Here is a 7,853-nt window from a genome sequence, read left to right as displayed (position 1 = left end):
GCTGCTCAAAGATGGGTCGGCGTCCAGCCAAGTCCGTCCTTTCACTTTCAATTCGCTTGCATCTTTATGCTCCAAGTGACTTTTCTGTTTTGCTGTTTTAGGGCCGCTCCCGTGGCCTATGGAGGTTCCCAGGCTAGGGGTCAAATTGGAGCTGTAGCCTCCGGCCTACGCCACAGCCACAGCAACACCAGATCCAAGCTGTGTCTGTGACCTACACCACAGCTCATGGCAACGCCGGATCCTTAACCCACTGGGCGAGGCCAGGGATCGAACCCACACTGTCATGGACACTGTGCTGGGTTCTTAACTGGCTGAGGCACACGGGAGCCCCACTTGGCTGCGCTAAGTACATCCGGGTGGTCGTGCCTCTCATCCGGAGCTCTTCATCAAAAGCTGACACCCAGCCCCAGCCTCCCGGCCCCCACCTTCCACTGTCTCCAGGGGCCTCACGGAAGTGGAGTCACATAGGGTCTGTTACTTTGTGACTGGGCCACTGCACTCAGTGAGGTGTCCACAGGGCCATCCGTGCTGTAGCCCGTGCCAGGAGCTCCTTCCTTTTTAGGGCTGAATAATATTGCGCTGTGCAGACGCGAGGTGGGAGGTAGATGCGCCCCTGGGCTTGGAACCGCTGGGCCCGGCTTCTCTTTGACGCCTCGAGGAGGAAGTTAGTGGCAGGAGCTGAGCTCTGCTGGAGTGACAGCAATGACCACGTCAATCACTCCCGGGGTGGCGGCGATTCCCCGACTCCACATGCACAGAGACTCCCGGGATCGGAGGCGAGGGGCGCCAGAACCCTCTGCTCTGGAATCGTCTCGGCCAAAAGATGCGCACGCCTATCGGGGAGGGCCCTGGACCCGGTCTGGTGGGAGACACAGGAGAAGCGGCCAGAGGAGGGCAGGGGCCGGAGAGCCGCGCCGCGTGAGCACCTCAGGTCACCTGTCTGGCGCGCGCCTCGCTCGGGGGACACCCACACCCGCACTCCTCCTTCGGGTGGGTCCTCCTGCTCTGCTCGTGTCTACAGTAAGCCGCTTCTCCACGCTCTCCCGCTCGCTGCGCTGTCTCTACGATAACCCTTGACCTGTCTGCAGGCTCGGCCTCCGGGAAACACTGTTTTCACCAGGGGCGAGAATCAGGGCGATTCTGCTCTTGCCTCCAGCTGGTCTAGCGGTGGCGTCCCTGGCTTTCACCCAGGCTGCCCAGGTTCAAGTCCTGAGCAGAGAATCCAGACATCACTTCAAGGCGGTTCCTGCGGTGGCACAGGGGTAAGGACCCCGCGTTGCTGCAGCTGTGACGAAGTTTCCTGGCCGGGGAACTTCCACATGCTGTGGGTGCAGCCAGGAAAAAAAAAAAGAAGAAAAAAGAAAGAAAAGACCCCACTGGAAGCCGTCGCTGGCTGCTGTCTCGAGGTCAGCCCACAGGACACGGGTTTGTCGCCACACCTTCCCTCCTGGGACCGCCGCTGTGCGTGGCCGTGGACACCCCAGGGGGACTGCAGCGTCGCTGAGATCCCCCCGCAGTTTTCTGAGGAACTGCTTCACCGCCTCCCACCAGGGCCGCGGCATCTCACAGCCCTGGCGCCAGGGCACAGGCTGCCAGCTCCCCACACCCTCGCCAGCGCCTGGGGTCTGCTGCTGTTTACACCGCAGCCGTCCTGATGGGTGTGAGGTGGCCTCTCCTGTGACACGGACCCGCATCTCCCTAACGATCAGACGCTGGACACTGCTGGAGGCCCAGGGCCTCTGCAGGAAGCCAGGTGGCCCCCGTGAGGACGGCCAACGGTGGGCTCTCCAAGTCCAGTGCCAGTGGCACAGACACCCACCAGCCACGGCCTCACGGGGCGAGGCCGAGGCGGCCCCAGAGTGTCCCACGCCCTTGCTCAGGAACATGCACCTGCAACCTCCGCTCACATGCAGTGACCCCGCATGCTCTCTCACCCCTGCCTCAGCAGCCTGTGCCCCACATGGGCCCAGCCTCTTTGGCGTCAGGGACCCTCCAAGCTGGCCAGCCCCGTGTCACTCCCGCCCTATTCTGTGGCCCAGGGTTCCTCAGGGGGCAGGGCCTACTGCGCTGAGGCGGCCCTGCAGGGACCCTGGTGTGGGAGCCGGGACCCAAGTGCCTGGAGGGGAGGCTCCAAGCACAGCCGGCCGGCCTGCGACTCTCCCTCCAGGCCCGTCCCCTCCCTGGACCACACACCGCACCTCCCCCAGGTGAGCAAGGCCGTTGCCCAGCCGGCCAGCATTCCAAGGAACCGACTGGCAGGTCAGGCGGGGCCCCGACCTCCCGTCGAGGTGTTTTGGTGGCATTTCAGGGTCGGCCTGGACGGGGCCCCGGCCCCCCCGCCGGCCGCAGGGCGATGGGGTGGCACCTGGCAGAGCTCACCAACTGCTCCCCACAGGCCCCAGGGAGTCCCCGCGTCCAAACATAAACGGTTTATTCACTCCTGTTGTCAGGAGCACAAAACACGGACTAGAAAGGCCCCCTCCCGCCCACCACACGGGTCCCAGCGTCCACACCAGCGGGGTTGTCCAGGCAAGGCCGCTGTCCACTCCTGCCTCAGGTCTCGAACACGGCACAGCTGGCACACAGCACTTTCTCCTGAATGTTGCTGCAGCTGTGGGGAGGGGGCGGGGAGCTGGTGTCAGCGCCGCCTTGTGTGCCCCTGGGCGACGTGCCGAGGCACTGATCCTGGCCCTCACCTCCTCGGCCCACAAGGCGGGTGGACTCGCGACCTGAGGGAAGGTGCCGAGAGCCCAGGCAGAGGCCGAAGCTCGGCATCCATGGAGAGCGGCGCGAACCAGCCCCGTCCCCGGCCCCGCCTGTGGGCCTGAGGTCTGGTCCTGAAGCTGCCCCCCGAGGGGCGTGGCGAGGATTTCCCGCCCCCGGGGCCACGGTGGGAGCAGGACAGGGAGGGCGAGGACCCGCAAGTCAGCAGACACGGGGGATCCGGCAGGAGAGCCTGAGAGGCAGGGCGCTGGCCACGTGCTCCGCGTCCAGACAGGTCTGCGGGGCAGTCAGCGCCTGGTGCCGCCGGGCGCTTAGGGCCCCAAGTCCCGGCCCCAGCTCCTGCCAGCCCCACCCCGGGCTGCAGGTGGGGGGTGCGGGGGGACCGATAGGGCGGTGGCCTGGAGCAAGTCACCTGCTTATCAGCGGGGACAAAGCCCCTGCCCTGGCGCAGCTGGTGTTTGGGGAGGAGGGAGGAGACCAGCGAAGCCCCCAGGACCCGCCCTGGGGAGGGAGGCGCTTTTGGGATGCAGAGGCTCCAGCAGCGCCTGGTCCAGGACCCGCGGGGTGCCCGGTGCTGTGGGCAGCCCTGCTCCAGAGAAAGGCCACTGGCCAGGCCCTGCCTCCTCACTTAACACGGAAGCAGGAAGAGAAGATTTAAGCTGGCGAACACAAAACAGAGTCCACATTCGCCACCCACCCGCCGTCTTAGTCCTCAAACCAAGGGCACAGGGTGGCCAGTCCTCGCCAGCGCCACCCACCCTGCCCTGCCCCCACCTGGGAGGTATGTTTTTAACTCTTCCTGGTTAGTGTGACGTTTATGTCTGCACTTATCTGTGGCCACACCTGCGGTGGGAGGAAGTTCCTGGCCAGGGAGGGAACCTGTGCCACAGCAGCCACCATGCGAGATCTTTAACCTGCCAGACCACCAGGGAACCCCCTGGTTGGTTTTAAAGACCCCTGGGCCTACTGTGCGCACAGGGAACTGTGTCCAACCTTCTGGGATCGAGCGTGCTGGGGACAAGCGAGCACGTGTCGATGTGGGCCTGGGTCGCTTTGCTCGGTCGGCACATTGTAAACGGACTGTGCTCTGATTTCAAAAAAGTAGAAAAACAGAAGACCCCGGGACTAAATTAGTTTGAAGCGTGCAGAACCTTCCTTAGAGGGCACAGCCCAGCCACACCTGTCCGTGGAGTGGACGCTGGACCGGCCAGTGCCCGGCACCTCCTGAGCAAGGCTGGACCCACCACCTGCAGCAGACACGAGCTCAGGTTACAAACGCTCATCTCCCGCCCTCACCCGACAGGTGTCGGCTACCAAGGAGTGAGCCAACGACACCGAGAGGCCAGGTGAGACATCCTAACTCAAGGCCCTAGAGCACCGGAGCACCAAGGGGGCGGATAGACCGCAGCGGGGCGGGGTGGGCAAGCTGCGGGGGCTGGATTGCCTCAGCAAGGGTCCCGGGGCCTTCAGGAAAAGCTCCGGCTGGCGGAAGCATTTACTGCTGTCACATGGTCCCATCAGGCCCGCCCGCCCGCAGGGGCCCGCACTCACTCCACGACGGCGCACAGGGGGCAGGCCAGGGCCCCGCAGCTGCAGCAGGTGTGCACGCAGCGCCCGCACAGGGCTCGCTCACACTGGCCACACGCCGCCTTCCCGTCCGCGGCACGCACGCACGACGAGCAGGCCCCCGACGCGGCCCCGGCCGGCTCTGCAAGGAAGAACACCTGTCAGCCCAAAGGGACCCAGAGTGCTGGGGGCCCCCAACTCCCCACCTGAGAACGAGGCGACCCTCCTCCCGCACCTGACCTACCATGAGGTGCTCCGGACAACCGGTGCGTGAGCACAGCACACAGCCGGTTTCACCAGGGAGGGCGCCCGGTGCCCGGACCCCCGCCCCACGGCTCCCGACGGCTGGTGCCAGTGTCCCTTCTGCGGCTCGGGGGAGCACAGAGGTTCCTGCACCACCCAGACTGGGGGTGAGGGAGTTTCTAACCAGCAACCCAGGTGACAGTCTGGGATGCACACCACGCTGCGCAGGGACCCAAATAGCCTCTCCCCACCTAGACGGGACCCAGTGCCCGCCGGCCCAGGTAGGAAACACACTGAGAATAAAGGGAACGCCCTTGCCATGTCCCAAGCGCACCTGCAGGGCCCCACTCACCAGCTTCAGAGGCCTGGGCTCGGCTCCTGGTCAGTCGGCCGTCGGGCCCGATGAGCATCTGCCCCCGCGAGGCCCGAGGGGCTTCCGTGGGGCCGGGCTTCGGGGATTCCGGCAGGTCAACGGTGGCACAGCCCTCCTCCCACGCGTGGTCCATGTAGGCCTGGGCCCCTCGGAAGAGGAGCTGGGTGGTCTTCTCTGGGGAAGAGGAGTCACTCCTCCGTTTCCACCCCGCACAGCCTCCTTGTCCTGTGGGCTGCGCCCAGCCAGGCCTCGGAGCTGTCATCCAGCCACCAGGACAACGCTGTGCCCTGGCGAGCTGGGTCCCACCTTCCCCTCCTGCCTGGGCTCAGCGGCCACCTCCTCCAGGAAGGCTCTGGACTCCGCAAGCCCCTCCGGGCTCCTCTCCTGTCACTCTGCTCGTTTTCCACACGGTGGCCTCACATGCTTGCTGTCCCTTTCGGCCTTCGCACCCAGCAGCCAGCTTCGTTCCTGTGCAGCACCCAGCCCCGGCTGGTACACACCCCTTCCCCGACCTTGGAGCTGCGGGCCAAAGACATGGCAGCAACGGGCTCCTGACAAGTACTCCAGAATTCTCGAGACCTCTGTGGGTCCTGGACAGACAGTCCCACCCTCGGAGCTGAGGTGGTGTCTCAGCACCTAGAGCAGTGGCTTTCCATCAGGGCTGGGGGCTTTCGCAGGGTCAAATGCCAGGCGCCAGCCCCAGAAATGCATTGTCTGTGGTTCTCTGCCGTATCCCAACAGAGCCAGGGAGGCGCGCTTAGAAGCTGGCAGCGCTCTGTGACTGACAGAAACGAGCTGCTGGGTGACAGAGCTTGAGTGGCTGGTGACAGCCCCAGCACCCTCCCCCTTGGAGCAGGATGGGAGGATTGAGGGGAAACCAGCCCCCCCCCTCCAAGGCCTGTGGTCCATCAAGATAAAGAGGCCACGGTCAGGCTTGGCATTCACTACCCCTGAGTTCACACAGGCCACCTTAGGTCCTGCCCTCGGGAAATGTCCGGGAAGCCCAGCAACCCCCCCCCCCCCCACGGGCCTGTGAGGGACAAGCCCCTGCAAACCTTGACACTGTGGTCAAGGAAGGTCAAAAACCAGCCTGACTTAATCCCTATCAACTTTTAATTCTTCCGCCTGCAGTGTTTACGTTTTTTGACTGTCCAGGGCGGGAATAACGGTTGAGCACCCACAGCTTCACTCATTTCTATTGCCTGCGTGGCCTCGGAAAGGATTTGCATTTGCAACCCCAGTGTGCAAGGAAAAAAGGCAGAGCAGCTGCTGAGGGGGGCGGTGGGCTGGGCTGGGGGAGCAGGAGAGAGAGAAGCAGGGTCTCCCCCGGCTAGGCTCTTCCCCACACCCCTAAAGCACAGCAGCATCGCTCAATTACAAACACTCCGGCCACAAACCTCGGGCCCTCAACCACCAGATAAAGCAAACTCCACGGTGGATGAACCACCCCAGAGGGGTGATCAACAGCACCCGTGCACCTAAAAATCGGCATGACCCAGTCAGACGAGAAGGCCTCCGAGCTCGCTGCCCTCACAGGTCTGACCTGGACAGTCCAGCTACCCTGAGCCCTGCTGCACTCTGCTGCTTCCTGGTTTTCGCGTAGGCTGTTCCCTCTGCCTGCAATTCCCTTCCTCTCCCTCTCTGCCTGCCTATCTCTGCAGGACTCTCTTTCTCCATGAGACCACTGACAGCCTGCAGGTGGTCCTGCAGCACCCCGTCGCTGCCCTGATGACCTCTGGCACGTCCTTCTCTGGCAGGTCCCCCCACTAGACTGGGAGGCAGGGTCTCCTGCGCAGCTGCAGCGCCTGGCAGAGAAGGCGCGCTCCAGAAATACGTCTGGGGTTAGAATGGGTACTGCTGCGGACTTGTTCCACCAGGACATCCCCCTCCCCGGCCTCCAAGTGCGCCTGAGGGATCTCAGTGCTGGTCGGACCAGGGCTGGTTACCGCGCGAGTCCGGCATCCCCACAAGACACAGCCCCGACTCGACACCACGCGGTTCAGAGAGGTGGGGGTGGCAGGGGACAGGAGGTAGCGTACAAGGGCTTACTCAGGACGCCCTACTCATTGCTCCCAAACCCCAGTCGGACAGCTAGCTCCGGACCCCCGGCTCCAGGGGGCGCGGCCCGCGGGGCCCGCCTGCCCCGGCCCCGCTTCGCAGCGAGAAACCCCTCAACCCGGCACTCACCGAAAATCTCCCGAGTGAGGCGCTCGGCGCACACGCCGCGACTCAGCTCCCTCTGGCCCACACGAACCTTGAGCTGTAGCGGGGCCGCGTCCGCGAAGGGGCAGCCCCGCTTGGGCATGGCCGCGGGCCCGGAGCGGCTCGGCTCGGCGGCCGCGCCTGGCCCGCCAGCGACGTCACGGCCGCGCGCCAACCCCCGCGAGGGGCGGGGGCGGGGCTCCTGCACGGCGCGACGCGGGATAGGCAGGGAGCGAGGGCGGGGCGGGGCTCGTGCGCGGCGCGACGCGGGATAGGCCGGAGCGAGGGCGGGGCGGGGCTCGTGCGCCGGGAGGCGGGACTCGGCGGCGCGGGAAAGTCCAGCAGAGGTCAAGGGTCGCAGTGGGCGCGCCGGGGGCGGGACTCGCGTTAGGCGCAGCCTGCAATAGGTCGGAGGCGAGATGGGGGTGGGACTCGTATGAGGCGGCACGTAAGGGCGGGCGTGCTGGGTTTTCTTTGTTGTTGCTCCCAAACAGCTCCGGAAGCTCTTATACGTCCTCGCATAAATCACTCAAAGTTCGAGGATGAGCCACTTTTCTTCAGTTTGGAGGAATTCCCCGCCCTCAAGAAGTGCAGAGTGAGGCCTTAACGCCCCGGGCACACTTCAGGGGCCGCCTCGCGGGCCCTACTTCCCCCTGCGGGGCAGGCAGGTGCCCTCCGCCGCACGAAGGTGCCTTTATACAGCCGAGTCATCGGGCTCCAGCCTGGCCACGACCCGAGCCCAGCT

At 65.0% G+C, this 7,853-nt stretch overlaps 1 protein-coding gene across 1 annotated transcript; it reads right to left on the bottom strand.

Moving 5' to 3' along the window:
- Positions 1-2,414: 2,414 nt before the first annotated feature.
- Positions 2,415-7,280, bottom strand: SIVA1 (SIVA1 apoptosis inducing factor). Its single transcript, XM_021081564.1, has 4 exons — positions 7,094-7,280; positions 4,886-5,080; positions 4,276-4,432; positions 2,415-2,611 (listed from the first exon to the last, which is right to left on the bottom strand). Exons 1-4 carry the CDS (start codon positions 7,209-7,211, stop codon positions 2,554-2,556), a joined length of 528 nt encoding a protein of 175 aa, XP_020937223.1. The 5' UTR covers positions 7,212-7,280; the 3' UTR covers positions 2,415-2,553.
- Between the last annotated feature and the right edge of the window lie 573 nt (positions 7,281-7,853).

The sequence above is a fragment of the Sus scrofa genome, unplaced genomic scaffold (genome assembly GCF_000003025.6).
Source record: "Sus scrofa isolate TJ Tabasco breed Duroc unplaced genomic scaffold, Sscrofa11.1 Contig1914, whole genome shotgun sequence".
NCBI classification, from domain to species: domain Eukaryota; kingdom Metazoa; phylum Chordata; class Mammalia; order Artiodactyla; family Suidae; genus Sus; species Sus scrofa.
The sequence above is the reverse complement of the archived record's forward strand: the minus strand, read 5'-3'. Positions and strand labels throughout refer to the sequence as shown.

What these genes read in the sequence shown, in the direction of transcription:
- SIVA1 (XM_021081564.1), bottom strand. Translation starts at nt 7,211, where the DNA reads ATGCCCAAGCGGGGCTGCCCCTTCGCGGACGCGGCCCCGCTACAGCTC. An exon ending in CCTCACTCGGGAGATTTTCG is followed by an intron (nt 5,081 to 7,093) that starts GTGAGTGCCGGG and finishes CCTCTTCCCCAG; the next exon opens with AGAAGACCACCCAGCTCCTC. An exon ending in AGCCCAGGCCTCTGAAGCTG is followed by an intron (nt 4,433 to 4,885) that starts GTGAGTGGGGCC and finishes TCTTCCTTGCAG; the next exon opens with AGCCGGCCGGGGCCGCGTCG.